The sequence below is a fragment of the Chamaea fasciata genome, unplaced genomic scaffold (genome assembly GCF_029207755.1).
Source record: "Chamaea fasciata isolate MVZ Bird 193981 ecotype frontalis unplaced genomic scaffold, bChaFas1.0.hap1 SCAF_6, whole genome shotgun sequence".
In the NCBI taxonomy this organism is placed as follows: domain Eukaryota; kingdom Metazoa; phylum Chordata; class Aves; order Passeriformes; family Sylviidae; genus Chamaea; species Chamaea fasciata.
Genome location: NW_027094091.1, coordinates 45,105,441 through 45,131,756, shown reverse-complemented (window position 1 = coordinate 45,131,756; position 26,316 = coordinate 45,105,441). Strand labels below are relative to the sequence as shown.

General features: G+C 42.4%; 2 protein-coding genes and 1 long non-coding RNA gene across 5 annotated transcripts in view; 2 read left to right on the top strand and 1 right to left on the bottom strand.

Moving 5' to 3' along the window:
• Positions 1-9,143, top strand: part of CSGALNACT1 (chondroitin sulfate N-acetylgalactosaminyltransferase 1) — a 40,590-nt gene extending 31,447 nt beyond the window's left edge. The window contains exons 5-11 of one of the 2 annotated variants that reach the window (XM_066186210.1): positions 346-624; positions 1,680-1,896; positions 3,058-3,159; positions 3,959-4,137; positions 4,490-4,584; positions 7,630-7,711; positions 8,073-9,143. In XM_066186210.1, coding sequence (XP_066042307.1) covers positions 346-624; positions 1,680-1,896; positions 3,058-3,159; positions 3,959-4,137; positions 4,490-4,584; positions 7,630-7,711; positions 8,073-8,356 — 1,238 coding nt within the window. In that variant the 3' untranslated portion in view covers positions 8,357-9,143. The remainder of the gene's footprint in view (positions 1-345; positions 625-1,679; positions 1,897-3,057; positions 3,160-3,958; positions 4,138-4,489; positions 4,585-7,629; positions 7,712-8,072) is intronic. The other variant, XM_066186211.1, reaches the window with a different exon arrangement.
• A 2,246-nt stretch (positions 9,144-11,389) lies between these two features.
• SH2D4A (SH2 domain containing 4A) lies at positions 11,390-26,150 on the bottom strand. 2 transcript variants are annotated; one of them, XM_066186208.1, is made up of 10 exons: positions 26,077-26,150; positions 21,971-22,326; positions 21,025-21,184; positions 20,346-20,508; positions 18,243-18,308; positions 17,694-17,829; positions 16,244-16,460; positions 15,710-15,840; positions 15,087-15,307; positions 11,390-13,580 (listed from the first exon to the last, which is right to left on the bottom strand). In XM_066186208.1, the coding sequence occupies exons 2-10, from the start codon at positions 22,143-22,145 to the stop codon at positions 13,488-13,490; spliced, it is 1,362 nt and encodes a 453-aa protein (XP_066042305.1). In that variant the 5' UTR covers positions 22,146-22,326; positions 26,077-26,150; the 3' UTR covers positions 11,390-13,487. The 2 variants fall into 2 exon arrangements, with proteins under 2 accessions (XP_066042305.1, XP_066042306.1); XM_066186209.1 differs by lacking the exons at positions 21,971-22,326; positions 26,077-26,150 and adding an exon at positions 21,360-21,476.
• On the top strand, positions 16,717-18,105 carry LOC136291282 (uncharacterized). The gene is made up of 3 exons (XR_010721480.1): positions 16,717-17,298; positions 17,604-17,675; positions 17,976-18,105. It is a non-coding gene; the product is annotated as an uncharacterized lncRNA (long non-coding RNA).
• Positions 26,151-26,316: the final 166 nt, after the last annotated feature.

Genomic DNA, 26,316 nt, shown 5'->3' with positions numbered 1-26,316 from the left:
ATAACGGATCAGTAGATCTGCATATATTATTAACCATCTGAAGTGTTCATTAAGAATAAAACACTTTGAGAATGATAGTGAAGATAAGACAGTACATGGAACTCTCTCCAGATAAAATCGCACCTCATTAGTAATTTGATTATACCAATGTAAAAGCTGCAATACAAGATGAAGAGATTATGTCACTTTGCTCTTTGAAGAAAACTTTGACCCAGACCTTCCAAGAAATACAGACAGAGCTGACAGTCTATGGGTCAGATGCCCAGCAATGTTACCCAACAGGGAATAATGAAATTCTTTTAAAAAAAAAACAAGCCTCATTTTGGTCTTGTTTTTCATAACCAGAAACAGCTATGCTTCCTAGGAAGAGAAGAGAAGAGAAGAGAAGAGAAGAGAAGAGAAGAGAAGAGAAGAGAAGAGAAGAGAAGAGAAGAGAAGAGAAGAGAAGAGAAGAGAAGAGAAGAGAAGAGAAGAGAAGAGAGAAGAGAAGAGAAGAGAAGAGAGAAGAGAAGAGAAGAGAAGAGAAGAGAAGAGAAGAGAAGAGAAGAGAAGAGAAGAGAAGAGAAGAGAAGAGAAGAGAAGAGAAGAGAAGAGAAGAGAAGAGAAGAGAAGAGAGAAGAACAAGTTAAGAGGAGGAGTTTTTTCAAGACATTTGTGCGTGTCTCTTTTAACTTCTGCAAGAGATGGAAGGCATTGCAATTATACTCTTGTACTGATTAGGTTGTTAAGATGTTTACAGTGGCTTAATGAGTAGTTAGAATTAGCATTAATTTTTCTTTCTTAAACCTAATGGATTTGCCAGTGAAAAAGCTTTATTTCAGTGTACACGGTAGGGACTGGAGTATCATTTAGAGTGGGTAAAATCTATAGCCTTTTTGCCATCTTGATCTCATTTAGGATATTACAGTATTTCAGTGGGGCGTGATCAAGACTTTTATAGTTCATGCTGGCCCTCAGCATGAACCAGATCAATTACACCCATCAAGTATGTTAAAAGTTCCTTCCATATAGGAAAAAAATACATGATTGTATGAATTAAGTATCCTGGCCTAACCTCTGACAAACTGTAGTGTCATCCTTGCAGACCATTACTTGAACAGGAGTGGACATTCATAAAGAAAACAGCAGTCTCTTGAGAGTTGAGTAAAAGGAGAGTTTTGTCCTGACTGGCAGTGGGTGAAGTTGATGACTGGGGCCTGGTTGCATATTATCAGGGGACTTTCCAGAGAACCTCCCAGTGCTCATCAGGAAATCGCCTTTCTGCAAGATGGCCCAATCCCTCCTGTTGCAGAGAGGAAAACTGTCTTTGCAGTCCCTCTGCATCCCATTACCATGCATGCCTGCAGTGTGCAATTGGAGCAGTCTGAAAAATAAGGACAGTATGTCTGCTGAGTTATAGTGAGAGTGAGCAGTTGGTAACCTTCAGGGGTTTGTAACTCAGCCAAGCCTTGGAATGTGCCTGCAAGAATATCAAACAGCTCCTACAACCCACGGCTGTGTCCCTGCTACAGTGATGGCCTCCTCTAAACAATGGTGGACTGTGTATTGGTTTAAAAGTAAATATCTCATTGTCTCTGCTGCGTTTTCAGCTTAGGTGTAGCAACTTAAGGCTTTCTCCTTTTTTCCCCCCAGGAGCCCAACTTTAATCCAAAAATCTCTTCATTTTTGTTTTTATGCAGGGATCTACCGCACAGAAAAAAATAAAGGCACATTGTATGAGCTGACTTTCAAAGGAGATGCAAAACATCAGTTCAAGAAGATTGTTTTATTCCGGCCATTTGGTCCTGTAATGAAAGTGAAAAATGAAAATGTCAATATGGCTGACACACTTATTAATGTCATTGTGCCATTGGCCAAGAGAGCCAGCAAATTTCGGCAATTCATGCAGAATTTCAGGTGGGTTTCCTTCAATGCTGCCTTTACTTTTTCTCACTTGGAGTCATCAAGACCTCACTCCCTGCTACTTTTACATAACAGTTCATTGTGTCACTAAGTGATTTTTGAGATTACAGACTAAAAGGCATTTGGTTGCTTAATGCATTGTGATTAGCAGTAAAGGCAATTATATTCCAGTCATCATGGTTTCTGATTTGCATATACCTGACTTAGGAGTCTCAATCTGTTAGTTGGGTGCATACAATTGTGGCAACATGAGAATTTCATGCAGTAGTTGCAAAGGAGCATTTCTGAGGAAAAGGGGAATCAGTGCTCCCAGATACTTTGCTAGGCTCCATTACATAAAATATTAAGGAAACAAAAGGCAAGAAGGAAATGTAGTTGAATTTTCAGCATAGTTACTCTGAAACTATTATTTTTCAGCACAGACATGATGTTCAGAGAGAGAACTTAATTTGGATGTAACTTTAAATAGCTGCCCACAAAAGACTGTTATCAAAAGATACTGACTCTTACAATGGAATGTTTTGTCTAATTACACCCATCTAAAAATGGGCTCCTTGTCTAAATTAGCCTTCTGATTAGTATTCTGATTATCTTGTTTTAGACTTGGGAGAAATCACCCTCTGGGCATGCTGATCTCTCTGCTGATTATAGAGGAAGTCTTGCTAACTAAACATAGTGCAAGTGGGGCACAGTTCTAGCATTTGTTAAGATTGGTCTTACCCTTGAGCTATGCTTTTGATCTCTGCTTGAATCTTAGGTTTTAGTAAATGCCAAAGATCTGAACTCCAGAATATCTGTTACAAAAACTAAAGGTTATGAGGTAGGGTATTATAAAAATCCCCCTTCTCATATTCTCCTGAGTGCTGAAGTTATTGCCTGCCTGATCATTCTTCCTGGGGCTGGATGGCCTCTTTTAACAGTGTCCTATTATTATAACAAATGCTGCTTAGAGAGCTTGTACCTAATATGCCTGAAAGAAAGACTTCTGTCTCTTCTAAGGGAGAAAGTGAGCTGCTTTGTCAGGACAAGAATGTCTGTCAGTGAATCATGTCCCCAAGAATGCCTCCAAGGTTCACTCTGCCTTGCCTAGCTGCTGTGGGTTATTGAAGGAAGCTAACTTCCGGGACAAGTCACAAATCTGTCTCTTTTCTCCAGGGAAATGGGCATTCAGCAGGATGGGAGAATTCACCTCACTGTAGTTTACTTTGGAAAGGAGCAAATGAATGAAGTCAAATCAATACTTGAAAATACCTCTAAGTAAGTACCTGAACATCTGGTGTGTGCTGTTCATATACAGCAATCCTACGTGAAGTGGAGACTTGATAACTCAAAACTCATTCTGTGTCAAAACGTTCTAAAGTGCATTGCAGAAAATAGCTTTCTTTTTGTATCAAATAAAAATGGTGTTACCCAGAGAGTCTCATAGAGAGTCTCATGCAGTGGTCTTTAGAACTGCAGAGAGATTTTAATTCAATTTACCTCAGTGCAACTGCCTTTTTTTTTTCCCCCTCCCCCCCCCCACACACCGGTACCTCTTTAGTTCTTTGAAAGCAGCTTTAACTGTTGGGACTGAAAGCTGACTTCCAAAGGCAGGTGGAAGACAATTTCACTAGAGTACAAAGGAACTGGATTCTTTTGGCCAGTTCTGCTCTGTTGAGTTTGCTTACATAGCTGTGTTTGTCAAGATCATGGTGCACTGCAGCCTTTTGCTTGTCTTCGCCATGTAGGAAGAAGACCCTTGTATAGATACAGTAATGTAACTACAGGAAATTTGCATGCTGAAGATATTTTTGTTTATCTAAATGTCATTGGGATTCTTGTGAGGTCTGCCCGAAGAAAACCTGTGACAGGAATGCTAGAGTACAACAGGTCAAGCTCTGAATGTAGATAGACATAGTGGAAATGTTCTCAAGAGTCAAACATCTCTCCCCTCCAGCTGCTCTCAGAACTGTGATACTATAGATTTCTATGTTAATTCTTTCATATGGAGTTCCCACTCCTGACTTGTATTAAGAGCTGGATGAATGGGGTAAGTTGATGAATATTTTCCTTCTAGGTCAGCCAATTTCAAGAACTTTACCTTCATCCAGATGAATGAAGAGTTTTCCAGGGGCAAAGGATTAGATGTTGGTGCTCGATTTTGGAAAGGAAACAATGTTGTTCTCTTTTTTTGCGATGTGGACATATACTTCACAGCCGAATTCTTGAACTCCTGTAGATTGAACACACAGCCAGGTACTGCTTCTCATGAAGTGCATTGTCTTTCAACTGGTACTACCTATTATGTAAAAACCCTCACCAGAGTATTCTTGCCTTTCAACTGGTTATGAAGCTTCTGCAAATCAGTTGTAACAGTTCCTGCTCCCATTGTGATAAAATCTTTTGCCTTCAGCACCTGTGCTTTCTGGAAAAAGATCTTTTTATTAATTATATACTCACATTCACATTCTCATGGAAAGAACATAGGCTCAGTGCAAAACTTGTGTGACTTTGTCTGGATTTGGTCAGGTCTGGACTGTACCTTGTAAAAGACAAGTGTGTGTTATACAGCTTTTTTTTTAAAAAAATAATCCATTGTCATTTCCAGGGAAGAAGGTATTTTATCCTGTTCTCTTCAGCCAGTATAACCCCAGTATAATTTATGGTCACCATGATTCCATCCCATCTTTAGAACAGCAGCTGGTAAGTACATACTTCTCTGAATGCCTGCTTTTATTTGAACAAAGCATTTTTAAAGGTATATGTGCTCTTGGATAGCATTTCCCTATTCCTTGTGCACAGTGACTACCACACAGACAAAATTAAGTATTAACACTCACCTTACTGTGAGTTCTGCAGGTATATTTCACTGGGAAGTATATTGGTGCCATTTCTTTTAAACCTTTTTGAAGTTTTTACGTGGAAACTAAAAATTTTAAAAATGTCTGCTTCTCTGCTAGAAGGAATTTCCTAACTAGTGAACAATCCCTCCATGGTGTGCAATCTTGGGGTGGCAGTCCTTGGCTTGCTCTGATTTCTTCCTATCACTGATTACTATTTGCATTTGAAGACCTGACATTTGTAAGAAGCAGAGCTGTCCTCAGATCAGTCAGTAAAAAGATAATTCCAGGGGCTGTTACTGTTATTCTCCCACTTACTTGAACACCTTACAGTGGCCTTTTTCCCATCCCGCAGTTCACAACTGAACTGCCTGTGAGCAGACAGTGTGTTCTGAAGTGTCCCAGAGCCAAATCACATGCTTGGAGCTGTCACTTTGTTCTGGCACTGATACAACACAGCACAGCTCCACTGATTTTCATCTCACCTGCTTATTTTTGATGTGAGAGCAAAGCAAAATTTTAAAAACGTTGCCATAAGGCATATGATTAAGACATGCATGAGTCTCCTGAGTGATGAGGGAGCTGTTGTGACGAAGAAAGAGCACGCAGAAGAGAGGTTCACATGAATGTTAGTGGCCACGCCATTGCTTGGCACTGCTGCAGACACTGTTCTCCATTTTCCTGAACTCTGGTGTTGCACAGTTGTTGAACCTAAAGGCCTGATAGAAGGGAGTCTTGCTTCTCTCCAGAGTCAGTGAGTCACAGTCCTCTGCCCACTAGTGCTGCTAAGTGTCCGAATTTTCAAACTGTAACATAAGCCAGCTATGCAGCTTCATTCAGTTCCTGTGGGCCAGGTCCTAACCTGCCACATCTGCCTCTCTTACGGCCAGGCACTGCACTTACTAGGGCTCATTCTGTCCCAGGCTGGACACTGTCCCCAGAGCATCCCAGCTTCTATTGTTGTTCTGGATAGGTAGGAATTAGGGGTGGTGTGAGCCCAGGGTCTGTCACAGTTAAAAAAGATCACTTGGTATCTGAGTCCAGTCTTCTGTCATCACTGCCCCCACCTTGCACAGTTCCTCTATAAAAATGAAGAATAAGAGTTTGAAAAGTCCATCCAAAATATTTTAAAGGTTTTTTTTTGGTCTGCTGCTCTCTGTGTTATGAGACATATAGCCAGAAAGCCTTTTACCAAAGAGTCTGAAAAATCCCTTGTACTGTTTTTTTCTCAGAAGAAACTTGCTCTGATTATACCATGGGATTCACATAAGCTTTTTCTCTCTGCTCAGAGCCTGTCAGGGATCCTCAAACTTGTAAGAATTGTGCTTTGGGAATGAAATAGAGTTAAGTTTTCAAGCTAGCATACATTCCACAAAGTACAGTGTCAAGATTATGAAAATATTTATAGCTAATATTTGAATCATAAAAGGTAATGCTTATGTCAGAAAAGCTTCTTGATTTAAAAAAGTATAGCCCATCACATTTTTATGTATTTTTTATATTATTAGCCCACATTAGTTGCCAGGCATAAGGCCAGATTTATATCAATAAAACAAGACATTGTTAGCGCTCTGTCCTGGAACTTGGGTTGCTGAGGAGAAAAACAAATCCTTCAGGAATCTTCGATAGAATTTGATTTGTGCAGCAGCCACTTGCCCTAATGGGAAATAATAATGCTAATGCACATGAGTAACTTGCGGCAAGGGCATCGTGATGGAGACTTCTTGTTACAGTGCAGGCCTGACAGATATAATCTTTATGTTTCCTTTTAATTCACTTCTGCAGTGACTTGGCTTTTTCAAGGAAAGGAGAAATGAGAAATGAAATGTATAGGAATGTGAAGAGTAATAAAAACAAAACAAAACAAACAAAAAAACCATTTGAAGTGACAAGAGTTATGAACAAAAAGGAGAGGCAAGAGCAAGAAATCAGGAGAGAAAATTTTAGAAGAGCATTTCTTCATAAAGGAAATACTGGGATTTGTAAATCCAGAAATGGAAATTTTCTTTCCTCATCCTCTGAAATTCTGTCACAAGGGAAGTCATGATTTTCCACAACAGCTGCTAAGGGATAGGTTTCTAACCAGACATTCAAGAGTGTGAAGTACTGCTGACTTGCTCCGAGGATTTAAATGGCTGTCCCAGTCCCTTGAAGCTCTTGGATGTCTCACCAGATTGGTTTAGGTCACACACATGCATGAATGACGACCTTAGAGATCTGTACTTGAATATCTGCTTTTCAAAATTATAGCCATGGTTTCTCAGTGCTCTGATTTTCTACCTATAATACATAATGTTTTCATTGTCCATCTCAGGAAGACAAACCATTCATTTTTACAAAGGCTTTTATGGGACATATATCTATCACCCAGCATTTCTGGAGTTAAATTTTATGTGGATATAGCAGTTCTGTAATGGAAAATTATTCTTGCTACTCAAAATTAGATCAGATCAGATTAGAGCCCCTATTTCCTTCTAGAGTTCTTGTGGTCCTCAATGCAGATACCATCATCTGCTCTGACAGCAGAGTCTGGCTTCCCTGGTTGACCAATGTTTCTTACATCGGGTGTGAATCCCACAGAAACTAAAAATTTTGGAGGATGCTTTGCTTGCAAAGGAGTAAACTCCAGAGGTGTGATATTGTTCTGCTTGGTCTCCAACAGCAGGAGAGGAGCAAAACCTGATGTTCTGGATCAGGGGGGTTATCCATGATAGCTAAGAACACAGCTGTTTTGGGGGGGGTAGATATATCCAACGAGTATCTACAAAAACGGGTTCAGGACCAGCGGTGGATTCACCTGGGGAAGAATAAAAGGGCAGTTGCTTCTATTTCTGAGCACATCCAGGTCAGAATGCTCACTCTGAAAACATTTCTGTTTCTATGTAAACATTCCTTTCCCTCCATGCAGATTATTAAAAAAGAAACTGGATTTTGGAGAGACTTTGGTTTTGGGATGACTTGCCAGTACAGATCTGATTTTATCAACATAGGTAAGAAAAATACACTCCAATACACCTGCATTTTTTCTAAAATATAGAAAATTATGATCAGCCTCCCTTTCCTTTGCCAATATATCTGGGTCACTAATTTGCAGCATTGCTGTGGTAAGACATCCAGGCTTTTCCTAGGTGTCACAGAATTACCAGAATCTAAGCACTGCTTACAAATAAAATTACAAATAAAGAACTTTTGTCTGATAGTGAAAGATTTGAAGGTGGGAAGTTTGATGTTCACAGAAAGTGTGTGTATTTTAAAGGGCTGACTGGAGCCAGAAAACAGCTGCAGTGCAATTAATTAACATCAAGTTTGCTAACAGATTTCTAGTTTTATTTTAAATTTTGTTTGTGTCAGGTGGCTTTGACCTGGACATTAAAGGCTGGGGTGGTGAAGATGTGCACCTGTACCGCAAGTACCTTCACAGCAACCTCATGGTGATCCGAACGCCTGTCAGGGGTCTCTTCCATCTGTGGCATGAGAAGCAGTGTCTGGATGAGCTGACCCCAGAGCAGTACAAAATGTGCATGCAGTCCAAGGCCATGAATGAGGCTTCTCATGGCCAGCTTGGGATGCTTGTTTTCAAGCAGGAGATTGAAACACACCTGCACAGACAGAAATTGAGCAGTAAGAAGACATGAATCCAGAAAGGGTGGTTTAAAGCCTCTGAATTGGACTTTAGAATGTTTTGGAAAAGAGGTTTTAACCAGTAAAACTGGGATGAGACTGAAAGAGATTCCAGTAGGGTGGCAGCAAAAGAAGAGGGAAAGCATCTGTCCTCCCTACTTTTGTTTTTATTCTAATGGGGCTTTTAAATACTCCATTATCCTGACTGTTCAGGACTTGCTTCTGGGGAAGACTTGAACACTTGATTCGATTCAAGATCATATCACAAAGATAATGAACATTATGTGCTATTATGTGACCAGTGTGGTTTTCACACTAACAAATGGATGTGCTTTTCCTTTGAAATGTTTGTATGATGTGTACAGTTATTTAAAGGATTGACCTTTTGGTGGGCCAATAACTAGGAGTTATTTTCTACATCTAACTTGACATATCTAAAAAGGGCTATTTTTTAATAAGTACAGAGACTCCTGCTCTGAGAAGGACATCTGGTTGTTAACCATGGTAATGCTGGAGTGACCAAAAAATACTTTTCCTTTAAGGGGTTGGGATGGGGGAACAGCAGCAGGGCACTAACAGGCCATTCCCAGTTCATTCAGATAAAGTGCTTTCTAAACTTATGAAAGACAAAACCTTACTGGTCAAGTGTGATGGTTGAAACTGTTTGTTCTCTGTGGACAGTGAACCAAAAGCAATGAGCCATATCTGTATTGTGTGAATCAGATTGTGTATTTCTGCTTTAGAATGCTGTATGTATTTCAAGATTTATTTTTAAATGAAAATTGTTTGGTTTGGAAATTATTTTGCCACACTTCAGGTTTTCTACTTCTGGCCTTAGTAGGAAATAGTACAGCCTTCCAGTGCTTGGAAAGTGCTCTGCAGATCTGTGTTCCTGTGGATGGGAACTGGGTTCAGTTAAGTGATTTTTCTACACAATCTGGGCACTGGAATACAGAAGCTTTATCATGCTGAAGAAAAGGAAATACATATCAACTTGCAGTACTGATTTAGTAGGAGGCCCTAAACTCCAAATGCCAGATACCCACAGTGATGAACATTTTCCGACTTTATACCAAAGTATTTCTTCTAAACCAAATACAGAGTCTTGCCCAGAGTATAGAAAGCTTTTTGTAATTAACAAAAGAAATGTTTGTAATGGACCCTGCAAATTCTCTAATGATAATTATAGGTAATAATTGTAAAAATTAGTAATCTTCTTAATATTTTTTGTTGCAATTGCCTAAAACTGTTGAAAGTCTGAGTTACTGCCCTTATAAAGCATTTTCTTTTAATGCTGACTGCTATTTACCATTTTAATATATACTAGCCAACAAGAAGTGCATGGGCTTGTAAATCCCATTTGCTTACCTAAATGCTGTTTCTCTGAGGAGTTTCTTTGTTTTACAAATTCAGATTAATTCAAGGCAGTCTGAACCAGATTCTAATTTGATTTTTAGCTTGTAAAGGTGGGGGGAAGAAAGGTAGCACTGAACAATGAATGAACCACTCTGTTGTGCAGCTGTGCAGTAGGAAGAGCACTGTGAACCTCCTTTGAAAGCACTGCATGCAGGTTCTGCAGACAGAGACCATGCTGCTATTAAGTACCTTTTTCCTTGGACAGGTTTATATGTGTTTGTCTTTTGTTGGTGCAAAGGATCTGCACTGCACTTGCCTTGCACTCACCAAGTGTCCAAAACAGAATAGTACAAAAAAAATAGAAACTTTGTATACTTTAAAACCTCAAGCCCAAAATACATCACTTACCATAGAAACTTGAGCAATCACTCAAGTAGATCCTCCAAAGAACTGTTTTGTTCCCAAAACACGTGATAAATTATTTATAAAGGGCTTTGCATGGATGAAGTAACTTTACAAACATTATGCAATAGGAGGAGACAGGTATGGCTTGTTGAGTGCATATGAAAGTTTGGTAACGCAGCTGCTCCAAGGCAAAGGTTGTTCCTACAGTTCCACTTAAACCTGAATTTGAAACTGGGTGTTGTATACTATGAAAGTTTTGTAATCATAGCCTACCTCAAGCCTCACCTTAACTATTTCCATGATGGTTTTATTCAGTCTTCCCTCAGTTGCACTTGTAGAGCAGGACTAGACCAGATGATCTCCAGAGGTCCCTTCAAACCTCTATTAATCTCCAGTTCTAACCACTGGGCAGTTGTAAATTCAGCATTTCATTACTTGGGGTACCTTTGCAAGCACATCATCCAGATCCTGTCAGAGCTTTGCAACTTATGTTTTTAAATAGCCCCTTTGTGATTTTCATCTATGTCCTTTTCCACAGCGATGCTGTTCCTCTTACCAAGAATAATACTGTCTATGCAGTTTCTGTTCTTTGGCTGCAGAAGCCATTTTGGCAAGAGCTGAGATGGTATCAGTGATAGAGAGATCCAGCCCACAGTCATTGACCACATCGGTGATGTGCAGGGCAATCTAATCACAGTAGAGATCTGGCAGGGCTCTCTTAGAGGTGGAGACTGCACTGACAGGAGAGGTGAAGAACAGCATGAGAAAGGGAAGCTGCTGTTACTTACATTTCTGTCAGGCAGGTGGAGCTCAAACAAGTCTTCCAGCCCAGTCAGAAAAAGGTGAAATCCAAAGCGAGCAGCCAACAGAGCAGCTTTTGTTATGAAGGTCTCTACTTTCCTTGTCCCCAAAGCAGCTTGTGATCTTTCTCAGAATGACAACTGATTGGATTTTGGTTGAGGAGGGACTAGAGATGGCCCTGTGCAAGTGGAGGAGGACATCCACAGGCTCCTTGCTTTACTTTTTGATGACTGCAGCATGCTTTGGCTAAAGGCATTGAGCAAAACAAATTGCCATGAATCCTCCAGGATTCATGATCTCTCCAGCATGCAATTTTCAAATTGACTTATCCTGTAATCCTTGCACAGCATCCCTTGAAGAAGGAAAGATTTTACAGAGAAACTCCCAAAGGTATGTCATCACCCTTGATTCTCAACTGCTGCAAGATATCCTTGCTCCACAGACTTTCAGGGTAACTGGATTTTGGAGCAATAAAAAAGCCAGTCTTGAGGGGGGTTTTGTTCTAGCAAAGTAGTTTCCTCTGCAGTCAGTGCAGTAATCTAAATGTTCAAATTTCTTGCCTCACAGTAGAAAAGTGGGTCTTTGAAAAACTGAGGTTTGACTCAAACATGTGGGATGATGTGAACATGGATAGTGGTTTTCCCTGGGCTCTACTGAGACAATATTTGCAAATAGGTAGTTTAATAAAAAGGCAGTGAATCTACTGGTCCACTTGTCAGCAGGTCAAACCCTGAGGAGTTTTACTAAAGACCCTAGAGCTAAAATTGATTGTGTCCTGCTATGTCCATGCCAGATCAGCCTGCATCTTATTTTGCAAGTTAACACCCTGTGTCTCAAAATGCCTTTTTTGTGCATACTTTTCCTCTGTCTTTACCAGCCCATAGGTCTGCAAAACATTTCATAATTTGTCTCCAGTGAGATATCAGCTATGACACATCCTTCACATGAAAACAGATGTTTTTTTGAAGGACCTTTCATTTTGACCATATTTTTAAAAGAAACAGTTCATAAAGAGGGAAGGAGGGATGTTTTCGCCCCTACAAATAATCTAACACCCTTTCTCATGATTGATGCAAATTATATTGAAATTATCTCTTTGATACATGCAATATATTGCTCAAGAAGCTCAGTAAGTCATTTGCAGTGGCCAAGTGTCTTTACATTTAGAATCTCAGTTTACATTAAGGCTTTATTTCTAGCAAGTGACACCTGCTGTAACTGGAGTGCAGTTATCCCCTCTTTCCTGGAATGAACACTACCTGTCAGCATAGTTGTAAATGTTAGGACCAGATTATCACAATTTCTTTAAATCTGTATTCTGCAAAACCCAGATTAATGTTAGACTGAAAGTTTTGACTGCTTCTTCACGTTAAGTACAGTAGTCCTGATCTAACAGAAAAAAGGGAACAGGTAAAAAAAGGTAAACAACTGAAACAAGATCAACTCTTGTTCAGTACTTGAGGACAGTGTCTCCAAAAAATGATGTTTGCAGATTCACATCACAACCCTCAGCTGCAGAGTTTGTCATGTGCAACAACATGAAGGAACTTGGATGAAGACTAATTTATTATGTGATTCTATCCAGGTTCTCTCCCAATCTTCTGAATGATGTATTTAAAGAGCATTGTAACAGATAAGAAGAGAGAATATTATGTTGAAAGAACATGTTCTATGATGAGGTTTACACCAGATGCATCTCAGTAATCGGGACACAACTCGCAATAAATAGCTCCATTTTGGAAAATAGCATTCTTTACTGGCAAAAAACTCTTCTGTAAACTGTATTAATACTGATATAGGTGTTCCTTCTTACATTTTTAGGCTCTGTACACGTGGTAGTCATTCATACAAATGCCTCTGTCCTGTCTCCTTTCCTTTTAAAAAAAGATAATACCTCCCAATGCAGAAAGGCCTTTGTGGGAGTTAAATACAGGTTAAAAGAGTGAGGATCTAGATTCAGAGGCTAGAGGAGTTTAAAAAATGCACTCACTCTTCATGGAAATCTCTTGTCACAGAGAGCACCTTTCACTGAAAGGCACTCAGGGTTTGCTTGGATGTTTGGCTGAACATCCTTCCTTCCAAGGACACAGCATTTTATAGAATTAAGCTTCACATTATGCAAATTACATATCAAGATCGATTCACCTCTCCAAGTTGTTTTGTGCCTTCAGGAAGGTAAAATCTCATTCAACTGTAGGTACTAATCTATTTCCCAGATGGCACACAACCTTGCATTCAAGAACAAAAGGCAGCTTGAATACAGAAGTCCCCCAAGAAACCTACAAAAACCCACTGAAAATCCATGGCAGTATCTCCCTGTTCAATTGATTACTTCAACAACTTCATCATTACTTCGTCAACTCATTCTCTCCATCTTGTGGGGCGTATCCAAGTGCTTTGCAGCTTGCTGGGCTGATGCATCCTGTAGCACACAACAATACTTACACTCCTCCTTCTTTGTTGTGAAGGACAAAAAATAGAGGCACTTAAGGTTTCAGGTAAGTATCAGCAGCTTTAGTTCCAAGTTCAGTTCCACGTTATTTGTGAATACAAGCCTGGGGCTGCCCAGTGAGATGAGGAGGTTTATTCAAAGAGAGAGATGTAATCTGGCTCTTTGTCCTCTTGGCCACATGGGTAAAGCAACAGCTCCTTCCCCAAGGAAGTGATGGGTTCATCCTGTTAATATAGAATATGATCAAACATCAGCTTTCCAACAGACCCTGCCTGTCACAACTTCACAAGGTGGACAGCAGTCTTCCTGCCTCTGTTACAGTGTGGATGTGTTCCCACCACAGTGTGATACAGCTCAGTTTACTGGAGAACTCAGGGAAGGGCCCTCTGCCCTCTGTCTTCATAACCCAACGTCTGTGCTCTGTGCCAAAACTCAGTGACACAGCTCTGGCAGTTCTAGGAAAGAGCTGTGCTCATCCCTGAGGAAACTACAGCTTCTCTGACATGGAATGGTGCCCTGCCTAGAAAGTGCTGGAGCCAGGACTGTGCAGCATGAAGGTAAAGGAGGACCAGGGATTGTGGACTGTGCTTCTGGCTGTGTTTGTGGGAGGGACAAGGGTGGATTCTGGAGAGAGCACACACCCTCTGCTTAGGCAAGTCCTGTTCGAAGCAGGGAATTTCCTGATAGTACAGTCTCTGCTTCCAGGCTCATTCTCCATCCTAGCAACAGATGCGTGGTGGGGTCTTGCCTTCTTTCATGGTCCCCTGGTGGGTGATAAGCAGAACTCAGTGGGGCACTTTGGCAGAGTGGGTTCATCTGCCCTCATGTGCTGTAGTGCAGGAGGTCTGCAGGATTCTTTGCAGACTGTGGGCTTGGCTCTGTAATTGATGTATCTATGCACAGCCAAGCTTTAAATCCTTTTGCTCTGGTACAAATACCTGTGTAACTCCTGCTTTTAATGCTTTCAGCCTGAACTGTGAAAATCATGCAAGAAGCAAGTTCAGGCAGTCCAGGTGGAGTTCCATAGAGCAAATGAGCATAGCTATTGTTCTTATGTCCAGTTTTGTTTAGTCATGTCTGTATTAAGCTAGGCACTTATTTAAAAGAAACAGGGATTTTAAATGAGCCTATGAGAAAAATTATTGTCCTGTCCCTGGGTAGATCTTGTAGTAAACAAATGAACAATCCATCTGGCTCTCCTTGAAACCCATGTAACTGCAGTCGGTGCTGGTAAACACCACTGTTATTGTTGCAAGAGCCTGCCAACCTTTCTCCTTCCCTTCTACCTTTTAACTTTGCTCAGTACTACCCCTTGCCTGCTTTGAGATTATAAAGATACCTTGCTCTCTTTCATGCTGATGCTGAAGGTAAGCAGGATTTTGTGTTTACCCAACTTGCCAGTGCCCCTTAACCATGGCAAGAATACAAAAGAAAGGAGTTTGCATGAGTATGCTGTCACCTCTCATCAACATTTATGCTAAGTAGCCTGTAAGTAACTTGGGCCCTGCATTCAAGGTGTTCTGTGTGCTTTGAGGGTGAGTGTCAAATTTAAGATATCTGAGATGTATTAAGTCACCTGGGCTGTACCAGTCAGGAGCAGCACACAAGATACCCAGCAGCAGTTAAAATGGGTCTAGTTACCTACTTCAAAACAACTGAATCTATTCTTTCTTATTTTGAAGTGCCCTGAGGCAATTAAACAGTTAATGAATGCATCGCTAGATGATCACCTTGTGGTAGTCTACAAGGTCAGCCAGCGTTGAGTGTTGCAGCTGGTCCACTCCAAGGAAGCTGTAGGAATCACTGGAGGCATCAATGAGGAAATGTTTACATCCTTCCACAGACCGATAGGAGAGCACGTAGCCTTTGATTTTCTCACTGACTCGGATCAGAAAACTCCCTGGTGCTGTTTTATTCAGAAGCTCTTCTGCTTTCTTAGAGGTTAGAATACCTGTTCAAAACCAAAACACAAAACTGAAGGGAGAAAAGTATTTGTGCAGGACTCAACACAGAACAGTTCTCACAGGAAATCTGCTCTAAAACCAGTCCATGGCACTTCCATCCCTTTCACCATTTTCTCGCCCAGTAGCCCAAGAAAAGTGCTGCCATTGCTAGTAACAAGCCATGGCCAACTGCTCTCTGTTAACTGTTCCACACTTGGCCAACGATGAATGACAAATGTGGAGAGCTCAAAAGGACTGTTGCTGTGTTATGAGAGAGAATGGTATTGCAGTTGCTGTATGTTGATTTCAGTATAGGATCTTTACTCCCAAGCCCAGCCTGTGTTAGCAGCCATGTTAGCAGAAAAAACTCCTTAAACACTTGGGCTGGGGTGGAAATTCCCAGGACTCACCATGGAACCAAGGTGCTATTGTGTCTGTGGTTTTCAGATAGCCAGCTCGGAGAGGGAATTGCTCCTCTTTGAACCACTTGATGATGCTTTCTTCTGTGGAATTGGAGATTGTTCTCTGGACTCCCTCTTTCCTATTAGAAAAGACCTCTGATATGTGCATCAGATTCAAACTTCAGGTTTTGAGTCCCTGTGCAGGACTTACATTTTGCTTAGGATTTTAAGACCAGCCCTAAACAGGCAGCTTACACCAGTTCAGCTGTATGGAATATGGTTTTCAGTGGACATCTGGCATCATAGGGGCTCTATGTGCTCCAGGCTTAGGACACTCTACTAACTATAACCTGTTACCCTCTAGGAATGAACACCTGAAGGCCTCATCACTCCCTAGGCTGGAATATAGCCTAGGCTCTGTATTTTTCCCTGCTGGGTGTCTCTTCCACACAAGGGGGAAAACTGACTATTCCCTTCTCAACCATCCCATGCTAGAGCAAAAGAATACCTTCTCCTTTCCACAGTGCACAGGGGCTTCTTTACCTAATTGCTCTCCCATTTGCCATTGCAGGAGGTGGAAGTTTAGGCTTGGGGGGAAGAGGTGGATATTGAAGTGGTCGCCGATCTCCTGCTGTGGCACCCTTGGAAATATCTGCCTGCTTCCCTCTGCGGATGCCCTGCAGTGAAAGTCTCCTGTAGTCATCTCTGGCTTGCCGTGCAAGGGAGCGTCTCTTCTCATCTGCTGCCTTGGATTTCCGCACTGGAACAAAAAAGGAATCCTACAGGAGCGAACAAGCAGCAAGTTTAAAGCTTGCTATCCTTTGATCATCTTCCTGCCTGATGAAATGGAAGAATAGCCCATTCCATAAACTGAAAGATTCAATCAGTTGTGAGACCATTTGCCTCGTGTCTCCCACGTTAAGCGGCACAGTTTTTATTCCATTAAAAGATTAAAAACCAGGTTTTTTTTCTGGGACAAGATGAAAAATGTGGTTTTTTTCTAGGTACCAAGTACCTTTGTAGGTAGAGATTTCTTGGTTTTGTTTCAGATATTGACTCCTGGTTCAGACATGGATTTCTGTAGTGCCTTTCATGTAAACTGGTGGCGGGCAGGCAGGGCTTATGGAATTGAAGCTGCTGAAATTACCCCAAATCAATCATTTGAAGGATCTTAAAGTGCTAATCAATTTTGGAAGGTGGGAAGGAGTCTTGCTGAAATTATTATGGAAAGTGGAGGACTTGACTGTGTTTGTTTGTTTTTTTGGTTTTTTTGGGTTTTTTTTTCCTGTAAAACTGCCTCAATTCTCTAGGTCCGTCTCACCCTGGAGTCTGTATGAGTAACCAGCTCTCCAGTCAGCATCTTTTTTTAATCAGTCAGAAAAATAAAACCCCTAGACTGAAATGGAAATAACTGGTGGTACAGCATTGCCATCTACTGAGCAGCAGGGGGGGAACTGGGAAGAAAAGTGCATCAGGTTCTCCTTCAGGAAGCATTTGGCAGAAGTGATGAATGCTACTGCAAGTTTCATACTGTTTGCCATTTTCCTTTCCATCACTGAGATTCATTACATGAGACAGTGCAGCAGGACTTTATTTAGGTGAGATCCTGCTTGAATGACAGGGAAGCCCTTTTTGATTAGTACCTATTACCCATTATCCTTGTCCTCAAGAGCAATGTTACTGCGAAGTCCTACAAAAGGCCAGCTTCTTGTCTAAAATTAATTGCAGTGGCTGTACTCATGTGGTTCCTATTTGTTGCTTGTTTTAACATCGTATCAGTTGGAAAAGTTTTCCATTTCCCTGCCCAGCTCTAGTCTCAATGCTGCGTGGACTCAGAAATATTTCTGATGATACAGTGCTGTATTTCTTGGCAATACTCTCCAGCCTCTGATCTATTTTTCAGCTCTAATATGGCAGGAGAAGGGTTGAGATGACCCCACAGAGCTCGAAGATTTCTCAAGCCTTACAGGAAAAGGTAATTTTAAGATCTTACAGAATTCTTGCCATTCAGGCTCATTTTCATCTGATTTCTGCAACGTTCTCTGGCTCTCTGTGCTGGAGTGGCTCTGTGGTATTGGCTCCTGGGGGGCTGTGATCTCTTCTGCTTTTTTCCTCTGTGCTTCCTTCATCTGTGAAAGAAACAGTATGTTCAGCTTTGTCTCAGGCAAGCTTTAGCCCTGCTTTTTAGCTAGCCTTGAAATACTGGGAACTCCATCCTTTACCAATTGAATCCCTCCAATTTCAACAACATAGAGACCCTCTGTCTTTACTGTAGGTGACAATTGAGGCAGGAAGAGAAAATAACCTACCAAAAATCATCAGGAACATCTCCCTGTGCTACTCCCCAGTCTGCCAGCCTGGCCTGCTTTTTATCACCTCCAAATCATCACACCTTACATGAGGAACATGGCAATACTGGATAAAACTGATCCAAAAGGTGAAAACAGTCTTGGGTCGCGTGAGGCTCTGAAGCTGACTGGGACTCTAGGATAAAGCACTGACTCCACTCAATGTGTTAGGAGCATCATAGGTTGCTGCTTACCTGTTGGAAACTATGCTTCCTCACATGACAATCTGCCAGCATCTGGTGAACATTTCTGGTTCCCCTCTGAGCAGAGCAAAAGAGCGGTAAGAAATAAATGTGAGATTAGGACAATTGCTTTTTTTTTTTTTTTTTTTGGTGCAATAGGTGTTTAATGCAAAAGCAGTTATGTGACATTAGTTAACAGATTTTGCCAGCCTGTTCTGACAAACACTGAGGGGGTGGTTTCCCATCATATTTGGCCAAACATGTCACAGGACAAGAACTCAGGGGTGTCAGGATTGCCATAAGCATGCCTAGATTTGCTAAACAATGCTCCCAAGTGCTTCCAGGGAGCAGTCCATTTTTTCCCTTCCTCTCAAGTAATCCCTTGCAGAACCTGCTGTCTACCTGCCTGTGCATGTTTGCAGCTGTGGCTGGGTTGCTGCAAACTCCTACTTGACAAACTGATCCAACTGGCTGGATATTTCATGTTCTCTCTTCCCTGAAAACCAGCCCAGCCAGCATTCCCTAGCTGAGAGCTGCCTCTGCAGAGGAACTGTTAGGTTGGGCTTTCAGTAAACAACCACTCACCTCCCCATCAGACCCTGACTGCCTCCCATGGCACGACAAGTGACAAGTTAACTGTACTACTCTGCTTACCAAGGTCACACTTCCTTTGAGCTCCATCACCTACTTGGCTAATATTTAATATGAACATGGCTTTACTACTTCCCTCTCCTCAACAGGAAACTAGGAACTTCAAATGTGTGTGAAACAGCATTTTTTTCGTAGATCAGCCCTATTCCCTGCAGCATGTTACCTGGATCTCTCAGGTTAAATGGGAACTAGATCTCAGAGAAAACATTTTAATGCAGGAAGTGGGAAAAAGCCTCTCTCCAGGCCTAGAAAATACAACAGGGAACTTCAGTCTGGAGCCCTCCTTCTAACAGCAAAAGCCCCAGAAACCTGGGAAAATTTACTAATAATATAATGACAGAAAAGAAAGGAAAATATACAACCCCTATCTATTCCCATGTGCAAGACTTTGAAAGGGGGTTAGATTTTTGGTGATGGCTTGCTTGTTTTTTGGGGTTTTGTTTGGTTGGTTTCTTTTGGTCAGCTTTGACTAATAAGTTCCTTTCAAAAAAAAAAAAATCTCCCACATAGTTGCTCAACTTTAGCAAACAGTGCAGAGAAAAACCCCATGTGACTCAGAGGCTTTTGATAAAAGAGGTAGTCACTCTGAATTCCATTCACTATTTTGGTGGCAGTAGGAGAGCATTTTGCCAAAACCCAACCTTCTCTTATCAGACTTTTTATACCATAGTACAGAGTGGTTATATGATAAAAGAATATACACTCATACAAGTTCATTCAAGGCTGAATGAAAACACCAGAATGAGATTGGACTTCTCCCATTAAAGTGGCAGGGTGTCCTGTTCCTTTTGTTCAATTGTGGTTGCATGGGTAGTTAATTTAACTCCTCTTTTTTTCTTTTCTCTGGAAACGGCTTTTTGTAGCCAGCTAAAAAGCACAAACGTATTTATTGCTGGAAAAAAATTTCTGTAATGAAACACCCCAGGAAAGCAGACACTATTACTGCATTTGGAGCTGTCCTGCGCTATCAAGGTCATAAGCTGTTTTCTGTATTAGAAGATGAAAAACCCCAAGAACCACCTAAAATATCCATGTCAGATGATTCTGCTAAAATTATCTTCATTTGGTCTTTTATAAAAGTAAATTTTTTGTCTGAGGGCTGTGACCTTCCATTTAAAGATCCTAGGATAGCCTCCCTGGTCTTGCCCCAAAAGCCATCCAAACCAGCCACAGTGCAGAAGGAAAAGCACTGCACCCCTTGTTTTACCCAGAGAGAATGAAAGCAAAGGAATTCAGAGTAATTTATCCATTGGTACAGAGCAGATCTGTCCCAGCTGAGAACAGCACATGGACCTCCCAAGTCTTAAGGAAGGATGTAACAACACGGATTCTTCTCTTCTGTAGTAGAAAAGCTTTAACAGATAGATGGCTTTTTCCTTCAGATTTGTATTCACAGCAACCAGGATTTGCTTCCTAGACCTCAAAAAACACATTTCTTATAGTTATGGGAAAATGGAAAGCTACCTTTGTGAGCTCCTGGTTTCTTCCTGTTGTATCAATATCAGTCATTCTTCTCCCATGTTCCTCCTTTTTCTCTGCAGTGGTTTTTTTATTTCCAGGAAGATTTGTCTCAGCCAGAAGTCCTGTCTGTGGGTGTAGAGACCATGTTGCAGAAGAGTCAACCTCTCTGAAATGCATGAGAGAGAGGACTTAGGAGGGAGTCACTTTCTGATGTCTGAGCATCTTGTGAGGAGGCTGCACGTGAGCAGAGCTGCAACGAAGCCACATGTGCATAGGCAGCTATATCTCCAAATCAGATAGGTGAGTAATTAAATTAATGGCTTGTGGTGATTAACTGTTGTCCGGCTGTACCTGGGCACCTGCTGGTGAATCAGAGCGATCTAAGCCTGTCACCTGCTGCAGTGACAACATCGGCATTTCCTGTGGTCTGCAGAGGGTCCCATGCAGGACCCATGTCACAGGAGGCTCAGTGAGCCGGGGCAAGTCTCAGGCTGCAGCCGGTCTCCACCAGCATTGTGTGTCCTCTCAGAAAGTCAGCCTTTGCCTGTGCCTTTAGCCAGCAAGGCTAGTGTGACGGTGCTAACCACAGCCCCTACAGAAAAGACTCCAGCTTATGTGTCCCTAGACAAAAGCCTTCTCCTCCATATCAGCCCATGGAGTCCTGCAGCTGAAGGGTGCTTACCTGTCCTCCTGGCTTTGCTCTCTCACTAAGTGCTTTGCTCTTTGTGCCTGGATCTCTTCACAGATGGCTGCATAGGATTTATCTGAAGGATGCTCACCCATCACCCACACCCACACTTCATTGTCAGCACCGAGTTTCCATGTCACTGACTTCTTGCTGGCTGGAAAAGAAGCAGCTCTTTGGCAAATGCTGTTTGCTGGGTAGCTCTTTGCAGGGCCTGAGTTGCACCTGCTGTGCCCTACCAGCTGCTGTTGGTGACAGAGACCGCCCAAAAGCAACTGTACATGAAGAAAGCTCAACTGGGATGTGGCCCGCACTTGCCAATTTTATCATACCCTTGAGCCAGGTCAGTGGAGGAGGCATTTCTGAGTCTGGGAGCAAAGGAGAAGAATCACCACTGTTTCTTTTCTTCGTTTAATTCCTGACCACTGTCCACCCCAAACTATGTGAGGGTGAGCTACCTGCAAAGAGAGCACATGGGGGAGACCTGGGAGAAGAGAGCTATCTTCCTAGCAGCCGGCATGCTGTGTAATCCTGGCAAGGGGACTTCAGATGTAAAATCTCAGTGGGAACTGCCCATCAGATCTGGTGCCTCAGGACAGATATTCAAATCCATGGTTATGTTAAAGACCAATTCAGAGGCACCAGTTAGTGGGAAACTTGATGAGATGCATCTCCTAGGGGCAAACAAACCCTGTCTTTCCAGCTAGGGGAGTTGAGAAATTTGGTCAAGGACAGAACGTCTGGGCCAGGGCATAAAAGCCATTGTGTGCCTGGCCAAAACTACCCCATTGCAGGTGGATTTAGTTATGTTTGGAAATAAGCCTATGCCATGTCCCTTGGAGAAGAAATTGCTATAAGGATACATTATTTCCTATTTCTAGGAAGCAGTTGACTAGGCCAGATATGTGCCAGAGGGTGAAGCAGCCAGGAGGCAGAGACTTACCTTTTCTTGGCAGTGGCTTCTTTGCTGAAATCTTTTCTGCAGCAGCTTCTCTTTCCTCCCACCGTCTGATCTGTTCCTGCCTCATCTTGAAAAAGAGGATCTGCTTCTGCTCCTCACTGAGTTCAGCCAGCAGCTCCGGATCGATGTACATGTCTGATAATATCTGTTTCAGCATGGCTGCAGGTTTCACTTACACACGTTCGTGGTGATGATCTTCAGGGATCAGATCCTCTTCCTGGCTCCAACAAGAAAGAGTGTCTGCCCGTCTGAGACTGAAGTAGGAATGCAGGCGTGCCAGAGCAATTATACTTCTGTCTCTTTCCTTTTTTTTTTTTTTTTTTTTTAGCTCAGACTTCCTGTACAGACCAAAAAAAGTAAATAAGTAGCTTAAAACCTGCTGTTAAGATTCCTTGGAATAAGAGGTGAGCTCAGCTCTCATGCAGCCCCTGCCTGCTCTGCAGAGAGAGCTGGCCAGAAGGGGCGAGGCCTGGAGTGGGGAGGTTGTGTTGATACTCTGATAAACACAGCTGATAGTATATCAAAGAGAGAGAGAGCACTGCCTGTTAGTCATCAGAGGTGCGGCTTGCCTGTGCCCAAGCAAACATTGCTGGGCAGGGAATCAATGAACCCATGACTAGATGGCTCCTCCTCCTTCCAAACAGGAAAACTTTGATGATCAAAAGCCCAGCCGGTCTCATTTTACTAAAGAAAGACAGGGAGGACTTTTGACTATGCTTTTGAGGTGGGAGTGGGAATTTCGGGGTGCTCCCATCCATCAAAGCCAGCCTCTCAGCAAGTCAAGGGAGCACAAGGAGTGCAGCTGGTTTGAAGAAAGGCGATTTGGATAGCCAATGTCTGAGACAGCTCCTGCTTGGACACATCTTGCTGATGCACCTGCCCACATGGTGAGCCTAGCATGGGACATCCCTGTCTGACAGGATGAAGCTGATGGGGAGAAGGGGCATCCCTGTTCCTGCCCAAGATACTGGCTTATGTCCAGTGCATGCTGGTGAGGTACTAACACCTGTACAGCCTTGCTTTGTGCTCATGGATTTACTTTTACAACAGAGATTTCACTGAAAAACTGAAAGCACTCCTGTCACTTGGGAAGGTGACAAATGAGAAAGTAGAAATTTGGACTTAAGACCTTGAAAACAACTGTTTTCCTTATCTAATGTGGATAAACTCACAGAGATCAGGAGACTGAGGTTGGCAGTGCTTTTGGTGACATGGGGGGACAGACAGCCACATTTTAAGTGCAACACCAGAGCAGGGTGGCTGACTGGCCAGAGGTGGCAGGGACTTTTTGGACAAACTCTTGGGAAATGTTGCCATAGGACTACAAAGAAAATTAAAGCAGTGGGATTGTTCATGTCCTTCTGCACAAATCTTGGGAATCTGAGGAACAAGCATGCTAGAACATAGCACAGCAGGTGGGAGACAGAGGGTTGTGGAGGGAATAACGTGGAAATACAAAGGGCACAGACGTGGCAGAAGGACCTGTGCCAGGGTAAAGTGGAACTACATATTAAATCGAGTTAATGGGCTCAAATCAATTAGCCATCTTACAGGAGAGAGACTGGACTTTTAGGAACCCAAATGTTGGAATAAAAGTGCTGAGAGAACCTTTAAGAAAAGAAAGCTTCACAGTATGACGGCTTGGCTTCTGACAAATAAAATAACAAAGAAGGAGGTAATAGACAAGCCAGTAAGTGCAATACTGAAGCTTTCCAAGGAGCACACACAGAGCACACAATTATTTAGATGAAATGGGACAGCACAAAGCAGCCTTCATAAAGTGAGACTGTCAGAACAGTATCTGCTGCGCTGGTTCACCTTCCTCTGTCTTGCACCCATGCTGGGAGCAAGCAGCCCAAGCATCCCCCTGCTTCTGAATATGGCTTGCCTTAAAATTGCCAGAGACGGAGCTGGCTGGAGCCCCACTGCAGTGAAGTCCCCATGCACTTTCAGCAGAAGGAGCTGGTAAGGAGCCTGGAGCAGGGGGAGGAGCTGTAGGCAGGGAGACATTGTTCCTCAAGGACCTCAAGGCAACAACACATCATGGTCCCAGAAATGCATTGCCTGTAGCAGAGGCCAGGAGCACGAGTTCTGGGGAGGGTGCAGCGACCAGGAGTTGGTGTTCAAGTCTTCTCATTTCTATTTTTTTTCTCTGATTATGTAATACTTTCCCTATTAAAAATGTTAACTTCATTCTAGAAGGAACATGAAGCTGCTGTTCCAAATCAGTAAGGATTTTGTTAAAACAAATTACTTTCTGGATTCAAAAAAAAGGTTTTTAGGGGAGGTGATCAGACTTGAGCAATGCTTTCTGAGTACCCCCCTGATTCTTTTCAGCTCAGCAACTAAAGGGTCTTGGGCTGTCCTTGAGCCATGGAGGTGGCAGCTATAGAGAGGAAAGAGCTTCCTGGGACATGACACATGAGAATCCATCAGCAGAATGCATGCAGCAGCATGTCCATGCTGCCCTGACTTCTCAGGAGTGGGAATGGCTTTTCTCTGACATTTACTTAGGAGGACATGATTGCTCTGCCATATGCTGTGATGACAAACCGGTCCCTCCTTCCATGCCTGAGGACACTGTGTTGAGAAGATGGAAGGGAGCTCAGCAAACAAATTTCACAGTACTGATGCCGTTTTGCAGATCTGGATCTCCTTGTAACCTTGATTGTCAGAGGAGATTTATCATTCTGTATCCCACAGGTACCCTTTAAAGCACCAGCTATTTTAACACTGGGAAATGACATAAGCATTTTGAGAGGTTTGTGATATTTCTGTTTTAGCAGGCACTTCATTAAAGATGTAGGAGCTGGAAATCATCGTAATCAGTCATATACTGTTCCCAAAGTCTGAATCAAAGCCATGTTACTGACACCTGGCTGGAAGTGGTTTTGCAGATGCTGTTCCAGCTGTAACTAGTATATTTACAGCTCAAACTTAGTGAAGCCAAAGCAATGGCAGAGGGACCTCCAAGCAGGTAACTTGCAGGAAAACTCTGGTAGAGGTCCTGTTAAACTTTGTACTGTTTGCATTTTTTAATGGGAGTGATAGGTGGGAGCTGGTTTTGTGGAGGAATAGAGATGGGAGTTGCCAAAAATAGCAAAACCTAAGTGAGGGGATGTGGGATGCCAAACCAGGGCTTTGGGGCTCTGCCACTCATATATAAGATACTCAACCTGAAAGCCATAAGGGTAAACACAATTCAAAGGCTAAATGATCCTCCAAAATGCAAAGTCACACAGCATTTAAATGTCCTACTGGAGAGCAGCCTCTGCTCTGTGCTCCTGTAAATCATCTACCATGAGCAGGGGAAACAAGTCTATGAATACACATGGAAGTGCCGTAGCTTTGAGAACTGGCACGAGCTCCTGCTCACGTGTGCAGCGGGTGACACTTTGGACACGACAGACTCACAAGATCCTCCCAGCTGGCCATACCAGTCCTGGTCTCCACCATCAGTGCTGCCAGCAGAGGGAAAGTTTCTCCAAGAAAGCAATAGACAGACACAGAAAGTCACAGATTTTCACAGGTTTTCACCAAGAAATCAAACAGGACAGTGTAAATGTGCTCATTTTCTGGGAGGCAGCTTATTCAACCTGCTGCACACATCTCCACTGTAAATGTGACTGCAACTGTAAACTAAAAATAACCCAAGAAACCAAACAGTGAGGAGGAAAAAGAACACAAGAAAGGCTGCTTCAGGGTACAGGCTGATGACCTAAGAGGATTTCTATTGTCATAAACTAGTTTTCCCCTTAAAAGGCAGATAAGATCACTTTGTTCAGTAAATGGTTGAACTATATGATTTTGAGTCAAGAACTCCTCCTTAGAGCTGATTATTTGTTTAGTGAGAAGTGGCTTCAGAGACACCATTGGGAATTCTCTTCCCTGATCAAGAGGCTGAACTGTGAGAATGCAACTGAATATCCTTTCACTTGCCAAACTAAGCCTTGCAGCACTAGGAGGCTCAGGTTTTTCTGGATTTCTCCACTTCCAGCCACTCCAATGCCCTCAGCTCTCAGCTCTCTGCCAGACTTTATGAAGGCATTTTTTTCAGAAGTGAAGCAGAGCAGAATTGCAAAACCCACCTGAAATCAGTGCAGCCAGAAGTAATCACCTCCCCAGCCTTGCTCTGAGTACACAAGCCTCCATGGCTTAACTGTTACACACTGGTTAATAACATGCACTTGTGTCAGAAAACATTTGTGTTAGCAACTGCACCAGCAAGGTTAGTACCAAAAATATCCTTCTGTGCTTTGGGGTATGGCTGTTCATTTGTTTGTTTTGTTCTTGTTCTTTCGGACTTTTTTTAATCATCATCCTGTTCT